General features: G+C 42.8%; 2 protein-coding genes across 3 annotated transcripts in view; one reads left to right on the plus strand and one right to left on the minus strand.

Moving 5' to 3' along the window:
- Positions 1-2,975, plus strand: part of TRAPPC12 (trafficking protein particle complex subunit 12) — a 50,694-nt gene extending 47,719 nt beyond the window's left edge. For both annotated transcript variants that reach the window (XM_064707669.1, XM_064707668.1), the window contains exons 10-12: positions 257-357; positions 1,127-1,214; positions 2,629-2,975. In XM_064707669.1, coding sequence (XP_064563739.1) covers positions 257-357; positions 1,127-1,214; positions 2,629-2,871 — 432 coding nt within the window. In that variant the 3' untranslated portion in view covers positions 2,872-2,975. The remainder of the gene's footprint in view (positions 1-256; positions 358-1,126; positions 1,215-2,628) is intronic.
- An 8,729-nt stretch (positions 2,976-11,704) lies between these two features.
- Positions 11,705-17,272, minus strand: ADI1 (acireductone dioxygenase 1). Its single transcript, XM_064707673.1, has 4 exons — positions 17,047-17,272; positions 16,593-16,712; positions 14,889-15,068; positions 11,705-13,176 (listed from the first exon to the last, which is right to left on the minus strand). Exons 1-4 carry the CDS (start codon positions 17,164-17,166, stop codon positions 13,045-13,047), a joined length of 552 nt encoding a protein of 183 aa, XP_064563743.1. The 5' UTR covers positions 17,167-17,272; the 3' UTR covers positions 11,705-13,044.
- Between the last annotated feature and the right edge of the window lie 1,458 nt (positions 17,273-18,730).

An 18,730-nucleotide genomic window follows, 5' to 3' on the forward strand; every position in this document is an offset into this window, starting at 1 on the left:
CACAGCCCGAGCTGAGAAACTGCCGTGGGCAAACTGGACATGCTTTTTGCGTGCTTTACATGACCTTAACGTGGCTCTTCAAATACATTGCTTGGTAACAGGTGTTACCAAGTCACCTTGGTGTAAAGAGCTTGGTAATGGACTTTGATATGCTGCATATCAAAGATATGATATAAGATATATAGATATAAGATATAATCAGGATGTAGCTCTTTTCTTCTTATTGTAGTAACTCACTTATGATTTTTCTGTCTAGATTGGAGACATAAAAACTGCAGAAAAATATTTTCAAGATGTTGAGAAAGTGACTCACAAATTGGATGGACTACAGAGCCAAATTATGGTTTTAATGAACAGGTAGGTAATTTAATAGCTATATAAAATTTCTTAAAATGTAGTTCTAAAAGTATGCACGGTAACAATTAAACTACCCTTGAGACAATCCTGTTCTCTTTCTCTCTTTTATGGGATTTCATCTGTCATAGGTAAGACTGAACGGCACACAGACTCGGGAGATCTCTCTAACTTGGTACAGTCGTATCATCCTGCATTGAAACTGGGATCTTTCAGTTGATTTTTTTCATTCTTTCAGGCACTGCATATTTTCACCGTGTTTTTTCAATACATATTTGCATAAATACCTGTTAGGAGAGGAGAAGTTATTTTGGGCAGTTATCCTACAATCAGATCTGCCAGGAAAGTGCCACCCGGTATCTTCAAAGGATGCTTGAATACACTGTAGTAAATTGAGCTGTGTGATGGGGAACTCACTTTGCAATGGTTAGCACATTGGCTTAATATATTTAGAGGATACTATTCAGAAGTGTCCTGAAAATTATATGGCTGATTTCATGAAGAGAAATAATTCTGGGAAGAGAGTATCTGCATTTAAATTAATAAAACACAATGAAGACTGTTGCTCTCGTAGGCAGAAAATGTAGCTGAGCGATCCAAGTTGTCATTCCATTTGTCTGTAAATCAATGTCCCCTTCACACTGTAAAGAACAAATGTCAGAAACTCTCACATCTTAACAGGAAAAATAAAAAATGGTGTCCATTCTTTTTAAAATGTATTATTATCTTGGGTTTATGAGTAGAACTCATTTATATGTCACTTACTTTCTAGAGCATTTCTCCACCTTGGTCAGAATAATTTTGCAGAAGCTCATCGATTTTTCACAGAAATTTTAAGGATCGACTCATCAAATGCTGTGGTAAATCTTCAAATTACTACATATATAATGAACACCTAAATTATTCTCATAATACTTCATGCATGGATTTAATTAGTGCCCAGAGTATGCTCAGGGCTTTACAGAAAAATGGGATGTGGCATGTGTGCCAAAGGGTTTTCAGTATACATAAGGATAAGGTGGAAAATGGGATGGGAATTTAAGAACCAGTCTGTATGAAGGGCGTGAATACTTAGGCATGCATGTAGAAATTCCAAGACACTCTTCTTTTACGGGATCTTTGCAAAAGCACTTTTTTTGGCACTCACTGTTTTTAGCATAGACTTGCATGTCAGGAAAAGAAACAGCAGCTGCCAACATGTATAAAATTAACTTGATTTCACATAACATTGAAAGGATATTGTAATTTTAAACATGACATTTTTCACATGTTGCATATCGGAGCCTTGGGTTCCTGTCACAAGCTGAGATCAAAGAGCTGCTTATTTACCTTTGGGTTTCCTACACCTGGCAGTTTTCAGTGCATGGTCATGTAAGTGTTCCTGAGAAGTCAGACAGCTTACCCCCAGTAATCTGCTCCAAGGCCATCTACCGACTGAAGGGACTGAGTTTAAACACATGAATTGCATTATTTTGCAGGCTGTAAAATAGCGTGTATTTTAAATCACACAAGATCAGTAAGGTTTCCTTTCTGAATGGACAGAAAAATATTTTTTTCTAAAAGGACATGTTCTTCCTTCATCTTCAGCTTTAGAAGATATGAAAGTTTCTGCTGCCAAACATGTTATAACACGTTTTCACTTTGTACTGTTGGAATCTTTCAGTAACTCATAAAACCCATTTTGTGTGTTAAGGAAAATGGAACCTGACTTGATCATTCATATATATTTAGACTGCCCTATCTGCTGGATTAACCTGAAGTCAGCTGTAGATGCCTTTGTGATAAGAAAGTATCTTCCTGTTGCTTATGTGGACATGTAAGCTAGAGAGAGAGAAAAACACTTCTGAAAATATAATGAAGTTATTAAAAAAAAATCTATGAAAATGCATGTAGAAGGTCATGTGGTTTCTGAAATTTGTTTCTCTTGGCTTTCAGACTAATGTCTTATACTATTTATATTTCATTTTAAATTGTCTTTTAGAGTTTCAGTTCTTAGACACCAGCAGGTCCTACTGGCAGAGGGTAAATTTGAGAATTAAAAGAAAAGGATAGCATTGTACAATTGATAATGTATTTTAGTTTTGCACACACATGCAGAATAGTAATTCTTAGCGTACAGTAAATATGTTGTAACTGCAGATACTAGACTTCTTCTTTTCCTTCTCTCTCATCACTTGTAAATGTGCATATATATATATATATATATATATATATATATATATATATGTATGTATTTATAAACACACAATTTGTTTACAATATGTTTTTCCCTAGGCTAACAACAATGCTGCTGTTTGTCTTCTGTACCTGGGGAAACTGAAGGATTCCCTCCGGCAGTTGGAAGGAATGGTTCAGCAGGACCCTCAGCACTACCTGCACGAGAGTGTCCTCTTCAACCTGACCACCATGTATGAACTGGAGTCCTCTCGCAGTATGCAGAAGAAGCAGGCACTTTTAGAGGCTGTGGCTGTCAAAGAGGGTGATAGCTTTAATACTCAGTGTCTCAAGCTGGGATAGATAATTTCCAACTAAGTTTTTCCAGCAAGGCTGATTTTTTAAATTGTATATACTCTTGCTAATGTGTAAATGTGAAATAAAATCTATTCAATTATGAATATTCAGTGGCATTACTACAGAACCTGTAATCTCTAATAGGCCTGTCATTGCAAAGACTTTGTGCTGACTTAGAGCCAGCTTCATCCCTTTCATCCTTACAGGTCTGTTTCTGTCCAGTTACTCCTCATTACAGTGCACTACAATATACATGTGTGTATACATATAATTATATATATATAATCAACTACTCAGATTCTTTTATGAGAAAAACTAAATTTAACCTTATTTTGTCTTGATAATTTTGCAGTAGTCAATGAGTAGCCAATGAGCTTATTTCATCAGCTAGGAGTTACTGACAGAATATCAGTATGTGTGTTATGGAAAGGAAATTCTGAACACACCTCTCTTCATTTTGATCCCAACACACTCCTGAATATTACACCTTAGTGTGTCTGTGGCTGTCAGAGGAGGCTGCTTGATAACCACCAGAGTCACAGCATGGCTAAGGTTGGGAGGAACTGCTGGAGGCCACCTGGTCCAAGTCCCAGTAGCACAGGGACATGTCCAAGAGTGTGTGAGGGAGTCCAACAATCCTGCACAGAATCTGTTTCCCACAGAATGAGGGACTAGACTAAATGGTCTCCCTGTACTTCCTTGGGTTTGTGTAACTGTTCAGTCTTTCAGATTAAAACACATGGATTCTGCACAGCTGCTCCACTGTGGCATTCTGCTGAGTAGAGAAAGGAGCAGTGCCAGGTGGAGTGGAAACACAATGGATTTCAGTTCAGTTCCTCTCCTCTCCCATTATAAAGCGAAAACACTGAGCATGAAGTATTTCCCAGGGAAAATGATGCAGAGCCTGAGGCAGAGGTATCTAAAGGTTAGGCCACACAGAGTGGAAGCAAATGGGGTTCAGGACACAAGGCAGTTACTAGTGATGGAACAGTATCGGCATATACTGATTTTGGCATCCCTCAGAACACAGATTTTTTGAATCACAGTACCACTGTGATACCAGTGTATTTCACATCTCTGCCCACATTTCTCCCTTCAGCTGTATCATAAAGATTCAGTGCAGATACTCCCACTCATACATGAACACAATATATGCATCTGTTCATAGGAGGGTTTTATTGTTCTGAGATTTAATGCTTAGCAATTGGACTAGTTTCTTGTCACAAATCACTGCCATGGGACAATTCCATAAGTGTGTTAGATTTTTTAATACCATATCCATCAATTAATTCTCACTCCCTTTAAATACCCCCACCTGTATTTTTAAGTAACCAATAACTCATTTTTATGCTTGTCCATCTGGAGATACTGTACAGGGGCCAAACAGTTGTCTTCAAAAGTCAGTTTGTTTGAAAACTTCTGCAGTCTAGACATGCAGACATAAGGATGCTGCAAAGTCGCTGGTCACCTGAAAAGATACAAGCCTCCAGCTTATGCAGAAACTGAAATTGCTCCATTTTTACAGTGTATTTCTGTTTGACAGGCCATACTTGTACCCGAAACAACAGCTAGTTGTGTACTAATCAACTGAAAAAAATGAAAGCAGTTGGTATTTCTGTTTCTGACTTGGCCTCTAGGTTGAACAGCTGGATCTGAATTAAACTTGTGCAGCACCTGGGTAGACTTGTCCTAAGGTACCAATACTAAACTCAAAAATTAAATATTCAGCACCACCTGCTTTAGCTGGGCTTAAACACCATTTGCATAACTTAAGTGAGTATTAAAATAGTAAATTAAAAGTAGTTATATTGCATTATTCTTTATGAGGTTTTACATTTGTTTTAATTTCTGCTAGGATTTTAGACAAGGCTTAACAGTAATTGGACAGATTCTCAGTTTACACTGATAAGTGAGTTGAAATCACTGTTGTTTTCATTTTGTTACAGCTGTTAATCTGATCAGGTGTGTTACTCCCTGTACTCATTTTTCTATTCTAGTAGTATGTTTTCCCCAGCATAGGTTCCTTTTCTTGGGCATGGAGTTTCTTTGGAGATAAAAGGGGAACTCCTGGTATGTGACAGCCTTGTACCCAAAGATGCTGACAGCACTAAACAACTTACCAGGACATGTAGAGGTAGGACAAGGGGCAACAGTTATAAACTAAAAGAGGGTAGGTTTAGCTTGGACATAAGGAAAATATTATTCTTCTTGGTGTGGCACTGGAATAGTTTGCCCAGAGAGGCTCCCCATCCTTGGATGCATTCAAGACAAAGGCTGGATGGGTTTTAAGCAGTCTGTTCTAGTGGAAGGTGTCTGTGCCCTTGGAGAGGGTTGAACTAGATGAGCTTCAAAGGTCCTTTTCAACACAAGCTATTACATTTTTTACAGTAATATGTAAAATAATATAAAAGAGATTCACATACGTTTAGCTGTAGTGTCATATTGCATTGCTGTACTGTTGTCTTGCTTTCAGAAAGTGTCATTTGTCTGTTCCAATGCTAAGTGAAAGTAGCATGATCCATCATCATCCAGCATGCTGGAGCCACTTTCCTCTTTACAACTAAGTAAAAAGCTTCCTTTTTGGTTCCCTAATGCCTGACACTGCACGTGTAAATGACAGTCTGTATTCTGATTGTCAGAGAATAAAAAGTTACTATCCTAGTCAGAGTCCAATAACCATTATAAAAGAAACACTCTGAAAACAAAATCCCATTTTCCAAATTTCTCTACATTTTAATTCATGTGTATTACTACATAGGTCTCACTTCAGCATGTTTGCTGTGTTGTTATTAGTCAAAGCTTTTGCTCAGATAAAAATGCCATTAGAGGAGACTTGGACTGGGTGACCTCTAAGCTCAGCCAGCCATTAAACAAGTGACATCCTGGTAGACTTGCAGAATAATTAAAATTTAAATGCAGAGGCATATTATCACTGCTGGATGTATGCAAATTGTTAACTGTTTATGAAATGCAGGTAAGACTCAATGTCACTTTATGGTTTGGATGTAACATACATACAAGTGTTTGACTTCCCTAAATTCTGCCCGTTACACATCTGAATGCTCTATATGATGTTAGAACATTAAAGCTAAGGACAAACTTTGTCCTCAAAACATTAATTACACCAGGCAATCCTGTTAAATTCAATGAATTCAGCTGAATTTAATGAGGGTTCCTGGTGTAAATGAGGGCAGAGCTCAGTTCTAAAACACAGCATGCATATGTCATCTGGCTAAGTGAGAAAAGCTGTGGAAAGCAGAGCCTGAATGCCCTGATTGTTGCATTCAAATCTTAAAGCTTAATGTGCCTTAACAGAAGTTTTGCATTTAAATTCCCACTTTTATTAAAAGAGGAGAAGAGGTTATCAGACATCCAGATAATTGCATTATGCACAGAGACTCTGATCCTCAAAAGAACTTGAGCATCTCTCTGGCATTTCTAATACCTAACTGCAGTTCAGGTGATAATGGCATCCCCTCACCAGCTGGTCACTGACATTTTCCTGGTGCCTCAGTTTTCAGATTGGACACATTAGGTGTTCCCCAAAGGCAGACATGTGCAGACATGCCTGAAACTCCACAATGGACTTCAGCCAGTGTACTGGAAAGGATAGTCATTCCTTCACCTACCCTGTCCTTCATGTCAGCAGGAGTGCTCGGCACAATCTAGATGAGCTCACTGACCTGGTGGAAGAACTCACCCAGCCAGCTAACATCCTCTCCAGATACATCTTCCTCCTGAGGCTGTCAACACAAGGATGTGCTGGGAATTACCACGCTGCCTGGGTAGGCTGCTGGGTTTTCTGCACTATAGGCCTAATAAGAGGTACACAGACAGCTCCTCTGTGAAGCCTTTGCTGCAGGTGTTTCACAAATCCAGTCAGAGTGGGGGATAAGCAGGGTATTATTTATGCTTATCTGTATGCAGGATCTTTATGCACAGCTAAGTTTGTCTCTCTCATTTGTATGTCAGCTGATGTGCTTAATCAACCACATGTGCTGGAGCTGTCTGAAAGGGGAGTGCAGGATGTGTGGTACTGCCATCACCAGCTGCAGTGAGAACATTCCCTCACTGCTTCAACTTGAAACCAAGCAATATTGGCAAAATGGGACTGAAGCAGCAAGTACAGATGTAAATGTATTTCAGACAGGCAGAACCACAGCAGGCAGGGTCAACTTCTCTGAGGTTGCTGAGGTAGCAACCTATAATGCTTCTGTCATGAACAGGGGCCACGGAAATTAAAGATGTAAAGTGAGTTTATCCAGTAGCTCCCACCTATCAGAGTTCAAAGGAAGATGCCATCCACTTCTTCCATCTGGCTTTCCACCCACTTAATTAAACATTGAGGAAGGAATTATCTTACCAGTGAGCTACCTTACAATGCAGGAACCTGCGCAGAGTTTCTGGCATTTGTACAGCAGTTCTGTAGTGCTGAATGCAAACAAGCCCCACCAGCACTAACCTTCAGGATATGGTAGCAGAAAGCTGATGTCTTAGTTCTCCCAGCCAGTCTGGGGATTACAAATTTAGAGATTCTGATCTTCAAGAGGTGTCAGAGATGGTCACAAGCCTGCTCTTAGGAAGAGAAAGGTGTGGATGGGGAGGAGGACCTAGGTGCTGCCTTTCCAAGCTGTTCTGGATCGACATATAGTTTTCTGTCCTAGATTTGGGCAGTCATCTGCAGATGTTTATTATGTATGAGAGTCATTAAAATGAATCCACCCAAAAGGCAGCAATAATGGCTTATAATTTTCCCACAAAGAGGGGAAAAAATTGGATATCACTTTTTTGAGGCAAGGATGGAAGGGGGGAGAAGGTTCCTCTTTGGCTTGAAAAACTGGCAAGACTGTCAGTACTAAATTGAAAAAACTGAAGTTAACAGATGCAGAACTAGAGCTGTTAATTAAAAGAAAAAAATCCCACAACAATCCCTCCCCGCAAAAAAAAAAAACCCAAAACACTATTTTCAATACAATGTGTGAGCAAGTACATCAAATTCCGGGACACACTCCAGTGGCAGGCAGCAGGACTGAGCCCCACCCAAGGCTGGGGCAGCAGCCTGTGCAAAACCCAGCCACCACTTTGGTTTGTTACAGCATCACCAAGGACAGCTCACCTGCTTCCCATGAACAGCAGGTCAGCTTTAAGTTGCCTGAATCATTTGGGAAAAAAAAATAAGCCTAAGGGCAGACCCAAATCAAATTCTCCCAGCTCAAATGCCTGTGATCACAGGGGAAACCAGAGCCCAGAGCTCAGCTTGGCTGCTCTGGGCTGTGTCTGTGACCAAAGGCAATCACAGAGCATACCCAGCCCAATTTTCTACCAGCTAATATTGACAGGCACAACAGTTTTTAATTGGTACTCTGAGAAGCAGCATAGAGAATTAAACAAAATTAATGCAGGTATCCCAGAGAGAACTGCAGCAGGGACGCCAGAATTGAAAGAGATTCACAGTCCTTCAACTGTTGAATCTTTCCCCAAGCAATTTGGTTTTGTGAAATTTTTCTTCTTTGCCTTATCTGGGTACTTATACAGTTAATAAATAATGAGAGCTAGTGACTCAGTTGCACAAAAATAGGTTTTTTCAAACTGCAGGCATAGCAGAGTATTACCTTTTGCAACCACACAAAATGTTTTGGGAATCAAGCTGTAAAATCACAATGAGTGCAGTAAATCAGATGAAATCTGCCTCTTTGAGCCAGGAATATTTAAATTGTAACACCAATTCACGCCCCCAATGAGCTGATATGTTTATTTGGCTTCAGGAAATAGAAGACAACTGTCAGCGACCCTATTCTCAGACTTCCTCCCCTATTTGGGGGGGAGGGAAGGAATCTGAGAAATTTCTACCATTTTCCCAGGAAAGACTCCCAAACAAATGGTGTCATTTTCAAGCACAGAACAAGTCAGGTCTACTACAGCTTGGCCAAATATCTAAATCCACAATTTGGCTACAAAGAAATATTCTTCAAAGCAGTGCTCAGCTTGCATCTCAGCCTTATGTGTGCTGGTGTTTGCCAGTTGACATTAAATGACTGCCTTTGTCAGGAAACTGTCCCTTCTCCTAAGTTCCTAGTTCAAGTGAAGTCCTGGAACCAGAAACCGGGCAGGAGGTGCCTGTTCTGCCAGCAGGACCCGGTGCTCTGAGTACAAGAACATTGATACTTGTCAGGCTGAGCAGCCAGGACAGGCAGGCAGAGCCCCTGCCCTCAGGCAGCCCAGGGCCAGACACTCACCACCTGCAGCACTGCCCCTCACCTATTTTTAGACCCTCCCAAGTGAATGTTACTTACTCCCAAGTGAAAGTTATTTAACTACCAACTGGCCCTGAAATGTCTTTTCATTAAAAAAATTCAGCCACAGACACTTGCTCCAGGACATATAACAAGGGAGCACAGACACCAGTTTGCCCACCTAAATTATTAAAAATCCTACTGTCCATCCACAGTTTGCACTGAGTCTCCTGAGAAAAGCTCTCTCAAGATGTTCATGAGAAAATGGGGTATATGCCACTTTGGCAAAGTTTGGATCAAACCAGAAAATAATAAATAAGTACCAAAAAAGCTATCTTTAAACATCTCAATTCAGTACCATTGATCCTATGTTTTTAACCTCTAATTCTGGAGGAGCTGAAATATTTCCCATGCCCGAGTTAATGCTGCCAATACGATGTTGCTGAAACTACTTCCATGAATTTTCATATTACATCAATATACCAAGGTATTCCACTGGCTGTGGTAAAACAGAACCATGTTTTTGGACCAAAAATCAATTTAACTTTGCATTTTTGGGGGTGGAGGGAGGGGGTAGTGGGTAGGGGTGGGCAGTGGCAAGAAAGAAAAAAAAAAAAACAAAACCCACAAATAAATATAACTAAAAGAAACTACATCTTTCATCTGAAGGAATGGTATATTGTCCTTCCCATCTCTCTGCTTTCTGGAATGTTTTCTATTAACATTTTTTTCTGCCCAGCTGTTTCCTCCCTCTGTAATTTCCCACGTAACCTCTTTGCAGGTGTGGAATCTTTATTCCAGCCCCAAATTGCTTTTTCCCTGGCTGACAAAAACCACTTTCAGAGTGCAAAGCTTTCACCCTTTCAAAGACACCTATAGCAGTAAAGGGCATGGACTCCAAAGTGTTGACAGTCAGACCCCCACAGCCCCTGCCACCTCTCAGCAGCAGAATGCATTGTGCTATGAAAATGATGCACGATCTCCAGTGGGGCGATCGTGTGTTATTTTGACAGCCAGGAGATGGGAGCTCTGCTGGGTGTATATATTCTTCCAGAGAGGCAACAAAACAAGGTGGCTCAGTCCTGCTCCCCAGGTCACATCCTACATCAGCGAGCTGCTGAAAGCAATTGCTGCGGGCAGCTGCTTTACTGTCCATCCCTCACCGCTGCTCCCGACTGTAAATCTCTCGTGAGGAGGATGCACGACCTGCTCTCTCTTCCTGGTCGCTCCCCCAGCCTGTTGGGGCTGCCTGCTCTGCAAGTGGGGGTTTCTGAGGGCCTGTGCTGCCGCCCCGCCTCTCCTTTTGCACAGAGAGATCAAAACAGAAAGGCCCATGGGAGGAATGAACAGTCTCACCTTGGCTCCTGATTTAAAAAAAAGGAAACAAAAGCTTAGAAAGGGGATGAATTCGATGGGATACCGGGGACTGCTACCAGCACCAGGAGAAAGCAGTCGTTTTACTTTACATTCAGAAACTCAATTTTCTGTGGCATATAAATCAAAGGAATAAAATCTGCTGCAGGCAATAGCTGTCATTTATTCCTGTAGCTGTACCTTGAAAAATCCCCAAAGTTTGTTCTGGGAGCAGGAAGCCCCAGTGTGCTGTACAAGAGGACATTCCAGACCTCCCTTCAGACAAGTGGCACACAAATCCAAAGCCAATAAGGCACATGTCACAGCACAGCCTCCCCATGTGTGTCTGACTATAGCTAAACTTCCTATTTGCTCCTAACACTGATTTTCAGACAGGCTTATGGACCACAGCACAAAAGCCAGTCCCAGCTGCATGGAGAGCTGGATGAGTTTCAGTTTTGCAAGCGTGGGTTGTGCCTGCACCCCTCCCATAAACTGAGCCCACACTGGCAGACTGAAGGGTCACCTGTGTCCCCACATCTCCTCTAGCTTGCAACCCAAAGCCCAGGAAACACGATTTTTTTCTTCATCCTTTCGAACCTTTAAGTTTAGTACAATTTCACTTCAAAATTGCAACTTCACTTCCAGAAACATTTGAAGAAATAAAACACCCAGAAACAGTTAACAGTAATGCTGCTACAAAGTGAGAAAAACGCTGTTACCTACTAAAGAAGGGCTGTGTACACACACATAGGAAAGAACAGTGGGAAAATTCAATTATTCATCATCTGCTACATTAGGAAGACCCAGGTAAGGCCATTTCAACCTCCTTCTAGAATTGTTTATTAAGGAGACTGCAAGGCAGGAGCATGTACTATATCTGGCTGAAATCAGCACACAGGCTGCAGTCAGCTCATCATCCACTGAGAGCTGGAGCAAGCAGTACATCTACTCAGCTGACATAATTCATCACTGAGAAGAGTAAAACGCTCCAGTGCCCACTGCTGGGGAGATCCATGTCTTGTGGAAGCACAAGGCATTTACTGAAAACCAGCCTAGTGTGCCTAAGCCTACTCTTCTCCCTCTCACAGCTCAAGAAACTGAGGCACAGTGAGTGATTTGTCCCATGTTACAGAACAAATCAATGCCAGCACAAGGAATAAAAGCTGATTAATAATTATAGTAACACTGTTGTTCAATGGGTCCTAAATGTCAGCACAAAGAATAAAAAAAAACAACAAACCAATAAAAAATCAACATACCTAGATCAAAGTAATTTTATTAATAACTCACAAGAACAAATTTGCTACATTTTACTGAGAAAACCAGTTTTATGTACCAGGGCAGAACTTGGAAAGCTGCATACTAAAATGCCGATTATGCAAATTTATCTTATGAACATTTTTAGACAAGAATGAAGGAGACTTTCTTTTCTTTAATTAAAACCAGAATCCTACGTAGTTCATTAGCATGGATTCTGAGCAAAATGAATATTAATATAGCCCACCTCTCACAATTCTACCTGCCAGAAATACCAAGGAAAAAAAAAGGGTTAGAAAATGGATTCCTGAGCAACTGTAAATGCGACTAATGTCACTGCAAGGCTGCTGGCATCTTTGAAAGGTCACAGAGATCAGGAAAACCTTTTAGAGCAGAAAAAGGCAAATAATACTGCCACCTTCAAAAAGGCACGAAAGAACATCTGGGGAACTGCAGGCTGCTCAGCCCTGCTTCAGTCCCCAGGAATGTTACAGAACACGCCATTATGGAAGGTGTTCCAGGCACAAGAAATACCGGGATGAGGAGGTGATGAGGAACAACCAGTCAATGCCAATTCACCAAGGGCACATTCTTACTGATGCCAACTCCCAGGAGCAATGGCTCTGCAGCAAAGGGGACACCACAGGTGCCATTCCCCTTGACTCCAGCAAGGATTTCACTAGTGTGTCCCACAGCAGCCTTGCAGCCTGACTGAGGGTACAAACTACTGGGTGGATAAAGAACTTGGGTCCACTGGGCTCAAAACAGTCTGTGGTTCAAACTAAACTATCAGGTGGTTAAAAGTGACATCCCTCAGTCACCAGAACTGGGGCAAAACATGATGAACATCTTACTTAGCAGAAGGGAGCCCAGCCAAGGGCACTGGTCTGTGCAGCCTGGAGAGGAAAAGGCTCAGAGGAGACCCAACTACAGCTTCTTCTAGAGCACGGACTGTAAAGAAGGCAGAGCCAGACTCTCCTCAGACATGCAGTGAAAGGGCAATAGACAACAACTCCAAACTGCAACCAGGGAGTTGGCCAAGAAGAACAAATTCTTGGCCATGGGAGCAGCTAAGTGCTGGAGCCAGGACCCAGACAGCCTGTGTGACCTCCGTCACCAGAGGTTTCCAAACATCTTGAGCAACATGGTCTAGATTTAAAACTGGTATACTGATTCACGGGGTTGGACTAAATGATCTCCAAATGGCCTTTCAATCTAAATTTTTCTATGATTCTGTGATTCCAATTTCCCATATAAATGCAAGTTTAATCAGTGAAAAGCAGCAAGGCACATTTATTCTGATAGGGCTTCGGGATGTTGCCACTGCCAGGTCTCAGACACCATTATGAGCTTCCTGAGCCAAAAACTCCATGTACTGTTTCCGGGCAGGGAAATCGTCAGCCGGCCTGTTGTACGCAGTCCAGACGGGCTCTCCAACAAACAGCCTCATTGCCTTCACGTAGTTCTGCCACAGAACAAGAAGTGACAAGTCATTTAAGAGCTCCTTTTCAAGGGATCTTCATTCCAAAGTTAAGGTTTCACTTCTGCAGAAATTTTTGAAATTATTTCATGATGGACTGAAAGCTTCACACATTCCAGAAAATTTTACTAATTTTTACAAATTAAACAGCATTATACTGCTGTTCCTGCTCCCAGTGCCTGCAGTGGAAGACTGTGGTCCCTGTGCAGTGACACATTGTGTCATGATCAGTACCTCCAGCTCAGGCAGAATCAATACTTCTCCCCGTGTCAAAGAAACCAAAACCATCCTGTCTTATGTAAACTTTTTGCACTGGATCCACAATAATCAGCAGTGCAGCATTTAAATCCTATTTGCTTAGTTAAACAGCAGAACCCAGGTACCCATGATGTCTACATAATGCTTTTGGGGAATACCAGAAGCATCACAGTCACAGCCATAAAAACTGAATGGGAAGTGCATAAGCTACCCAAAAAATAAAGCTTACAGGAAGTGAAATGTCTCCAGATTCCAAAAGGAAAAGCAACAGCCAGCTAACACCAGCTAACAAAAAATATGCCTGGTGCAAGGTACAACTGTGGCAGCAGAAAATGGGATTTCACATCCTGCAGAACTGCTTCAACCATGGGGTGATGGGCAACTCTCCTCTTCTGCCTACTATGCAGAAGTACTATTTAGACCCTACCTATTCTGTAAAACACAAACAAATGATTATTTTACACCGAGGTTCAGAAATGGTAAAAATAAAGCTAGGTACCAAAAGAACTTAGCTGCAAAATGCCAGGGTCTAGAAGCACCTAAAGATTTTACTTTGAAGTCAGCACTTCTGGACTAAAGCTCCTGAAGTGAACACTTAAGACTTCTTGGGGACTCAACCATAACCCCTGACAGTTTGTTTATGTAAAGAAAAAGCTTGAGAATAGTAAATGTAGTTTATTTGCTGTGGATCTCAAGAAGCAGATGGGAAAAGTTGGGTTTTTCACTAAAGCAGCATCTCTCTTTTTCACATGTATGAACACGGCTCTCTGGACAGCTGATTCAAAACAGAACCATTCCCTTCACCAGAAACGCAACCTCACCACACAGGAGACAACACGTTTCCCCATTTTTCAAGGGTAATGCTGAGGTTACAAACACCTCTGTAAGAGCCCACAAGAAGAGAAACACAGACCAGAACTGTAAGTGCCAATCTCACACTCCCACTGGCAAAAATATCTTTCCAAAGGAGGCCACCACTTGTGAAGCCAGCATCCAGCTTAGCATACAGTAGTTGCAAGTAGTGGCTCTGGACCCTTAAATCCTTCTTTCCCCAAAGGTGAAAGATGCCACTGCTGGACACAGATATGTTCTTCTGTCCCCACAAAAATACACAACAAGGCAATACAGAATGATCCATCCACACCTTCTCCACCTCAACAGACAGCTGGGACAACTGTGGGAAGGACAGCCCTAGGCTTGATATGCCACAGATATCACGTGGCAATGAGTTACAGTCACAGCTGAGGAGGAGAGGCTGAATTTGTGACCTGGAGATGAAAGGTTCAGATACTGTGAATTATTTATTATTTTTCATCCTCCTCCTTCATATTTAATATGTTTTGCTAATGAACCTCAAGTCTCAGGGCATGTAGTTACTAATGTGATAGACATTCACATGGATTTGTCATCAAAATTTATGGTAATCTACAACAACATACGTTCTCATCCAGTGTAAATCGGTGGTATATGCCAGCAGGGAGGGTTATCATGTCTCCTTTCTCCATGGAAATCCGAATCCACTTGTCATCCTTGTCTCGAACATCAAAATAGCCAGATCCCTCCAGGATGTAGCGAATTTCATCATCAAGGTGTAAATGTTCTTCATAAAATGTTTTTATCTAGGAACAGCAAATATTTTGGAAAACTACTGAACATAGGAAAACTGCAAAGAAAATTGGCAGAAACAGAGAGAAGCTGAGAAAGGCTTTCAAAGAGTAACTGTGTTTTAACTAACAGAGGAGACCAACATGGATAAGATGGCCAAGCCAGCCAGCCAGCCTCTGTCTCCAGACACATCTAAGCAGGCCTCTACATTCCCTTTGGAGGGCAGGAACTCGTCTGACAAGAAACAGCAGCTCTAGCTGTACATAACCATTCTCTGAGTAACAGTGATGCTTACACCTGTTTGAAAGAGAGATGGGTAAAACTTCACACTGCAGGATTTGGTCCTTTTGCTTGCTCAGTTCGATCATTTTGTGCTTTTTTTCCCCCAACACGCAGTACCAAACAAAGCCACGGATTATCCCTTCTCTTTTACACTTATGTAGAGCTGAATTAGCTGCACAGGTACTACTACTGTCTGTGAAAATGCAGTCACTGCCAAACACAGCCCATCTACAGCAATCTGATGTAAACAGTATGTCATGCCTGCCCACACACAGTGAGACCCAGCTCCAGGCTCTCTTGTCCAAGACAGTGAAAGCAACATTCTCTTTTTCATGGAATGCTGAATTCTTCATACAAGCACAGAATACAAAGCACATTTTAAAAGTTCAATTAACGGAGGCCTGGGAGGTTTAGTGCACAGTGAGCAGAGCAATGCCAGGTACCATCACCACTTGCTCAGGTTTGGATGATATTTAGCCACACACTTCTGCAGATGTCCTTGAGCCAGAAGTGATCCAGCACAGCAGGATGAGCAGAAGTCCCTAGGTCTTGTAAAGAATGGCCCATCTTTCTGTCAGATAGAGCCTACCTAATGAGTTACTACCTATTTCACCTTCTCACCAAAACAAAAGCACTAGAATACAATTGGCTTAAAACAAACTGGTAAATGGAAATTTAATAAAAGTATTTAAGTGTCATTGGGTTGCTGTCCTCAAGTCAGAGCAGCAAGCCAGCAGCACCTGGAGGCTGGGATGAGAAAGCTCCTTGTAGGAGGCTCACCTGAACAGTGTTGAACTGCTATGAAATTGTCACGGTACGAGTTCCCCAAGGTAAAAAATGTTCTTGTACAAGGAACAATTCCATGGGGTTAACACTCACTTAAAAAAGATACATTATGCAAGCAGCCATTAGGATGTAAAAGCCTTCAAAGCCCAGGCCCAGCTGGCAGCCACTTGCCTTCATCGCAGAGAGGCTCTCTGAGGACAGGTCAGCATTGGCAGAACTCTCCTGGTAGGAATCTTAGTTTTGAAATGACAATGATGGAAATGATCCTCAAAACCTTTGAAGGCAATGTACAGAAGCAAAAGACCTCTACTATCTTTAAAATTATATCAAAGGTTCTTTTTTAATGTTCAGGACTTCGGTACAGGATGTATTTTAGACGTGGAAGCCTCATCCCCGTGTCCCGCTGCGCTGCGCAGGTGTCACACGCTGGCCGGCGCGGGAACCCGCACTGAGAGCCAAGTTTCGCGTACCTTTTCCTCATAATTTGGAAGCTTGTCTTTATGTATGGTCACTATATCCATCCAAGAATAATTTTCTGCTCTCCGAATCTCTTTCAAGCATGGATCAGTCTCATAGTTATCAGCATCCAACTAAAAGAACAGGCACAGGAGGAAAAAAATTTAAAAAGGCGTTCAGACGCCATTGCTGAAGGCGGAACTCAGGCACTCGTGGGAATCCCGAGGTGCCGGCAGTGCCGGGGCGGCTCGGCCGCTGCAGGGGGAGCGGCCACAAGGACACGGAGTGCCGGCACCCGGCCCCGCCCGCCCCCGCTGCCTCCCCTATGCGGGCGGCCCAGCTCGGCCCGGCCAGGCGATCCCCGCGCGGCTCAGCCCGGCCCGCGGCTCCCCGGCGCACCCCGCGGTACCAACCCCGCCATACCCTGCGGTATCACGGCCGCCATGCCCTCAGCACCCCCCGCCGTACCCTGCGGTACACCACGCCAAGGCGGCGCAGCTGCTCCAGGCTGACGGCGCGGTTGGGCCGCTGCCGGTGCGGCGCCCGCTGGTCCTCCTGGGACTCGTCCATGTACCAGGCCTCCACCATCGCGCCGCCACAGTGTCCGCGGGGCCGGGCCGGGCTGCCAGCGCGTCCCGCCCCGGCGCGGCTCCAGGCCCGGCAGCGAGCGGGACGGGCCCGCCCCGCGCCCTGGGGCAGAGCAGTACATGGGCGCCATGGGCCGCTCCAAGTACACTGAACGCGGTGCGGAGCTTTCGTTTGGGGGAACAGCTCCTGGCTGAGAGCCGAGAGTCCCTGAGAGACAGGCCGGGGCTCGGGACTGCTCACACCCCCACCAGCCCCCGGGGTAACCCGAGTGAACGGCCGTAGTGTTTGAATCGTGTCGGCCTCCGCTGTAAATGCTCTGACGGAACTTACTGCTACGGCTCAGGCTTAAAAGGCCGGCATTGCAACCCCACAATATGGAAAAAAATAAATTAGGCAAAAAATAAAGAAAGTGGTAAGACATGCTTGCAGAGATAACTTGTGTTGTCTCCATCCATGAAGATACATCCTCAGCATCCTCCCTGAGCTGGAGTGAACAAGACACCCTGGGCTGTGTCCCCTCCAGCCTCCACACTTCTGCATCTACCTGATCCTGTAGGGCAAATAAACCAAGAGCCAGCTAAGCACAATATAACAATGGCCAGAGAACTGAAACAATCCCTCCTTAGAATTTTTCGCAATAAGGAGTTTCTTACTTACCAAGGTGTCTCAACCACTACTATTCCAATTCTCATAAAAAGGTACCAGATCCGTTTAATGTATAGTATTTATGTTTAAGCACTACTGGTTATCAAACAGATACTCTATAGAAGCTGTGCTAAGGCACATGGAGGACAAGTAGGCATTTTGAGACAGTCAGCACAATATCGCGGCTGCTAAATGCCAATATTCTCCTAAAGTTGCAGTTCTCTGAAAAGATGACTTAGAGATTTGTCATCCTCTGCAGGCCCTCAAGCCCCTGTTAACTCCTTTTGAGAAGTACTAGTTGTTTTCCCTCCTTTAATCTACCTTAATCTTGTAACCTTCCTCTTGCCTTTCTTCTGTCCTGAATTTCCAGAAGAATAATCATTCATACAAAATTGATATAAAACTCGGTCCTATTAGATTTTCTATTACAATCTACCTATTAGATTCAGGTAATCAAGTGGGCTAAATTCAGTATTACACAGTTATGATTTACCCACTACAATCTTACAGGGTTTCCAAAGCTCCTGCTTTAAAAAAAAACAAACAACCCCACAAAAAACAAACAACAAAACCCAAAACAAAACCGATTTCCATACAATAAACAGGATTTACCTGTTTAACATAATATGTAAGATAGGCCAGTTATTAGATACCTGATCAGGGTGATGGGTCTTTTCTTTGCAGCCAAACTTCTAAAATAAATAGATAATTGTGTGTGTACATACAAAGAAGCAGAGGGGGCCCAATCAGTGCCCTCTTTTACCCCTAGATGAGCTTCAATGTGCAGTTTTCAATGAGAGAAAAAAATAAAAATCCTCACTGACCTATTAACTACTGGATAGCCAGTTTCCTCCTCCTCCTACAACCATGTGACGAAATACGTGAAACCTTCACATTTTGCCTCAGGAAAGATAATTCA

This window comes from Zonotrichia leucophrys, chromosome 3 (genome assembly GCF_028769735.1).
Source record: "Zonotrichia leucophrys gambelii isolate GWCS_2022_RI chromosome 3, RI_Zleu_2.0, whole genome shotgun sequence".
In the NCBI taxonomy this organism is placed as follows: domain Eukaryota; kingdom Metazoa; phylum Chordata; class Aves; order Passeriformes; family Passerellidae; genus Zonotrichia; species Zonotrichia leucophrys.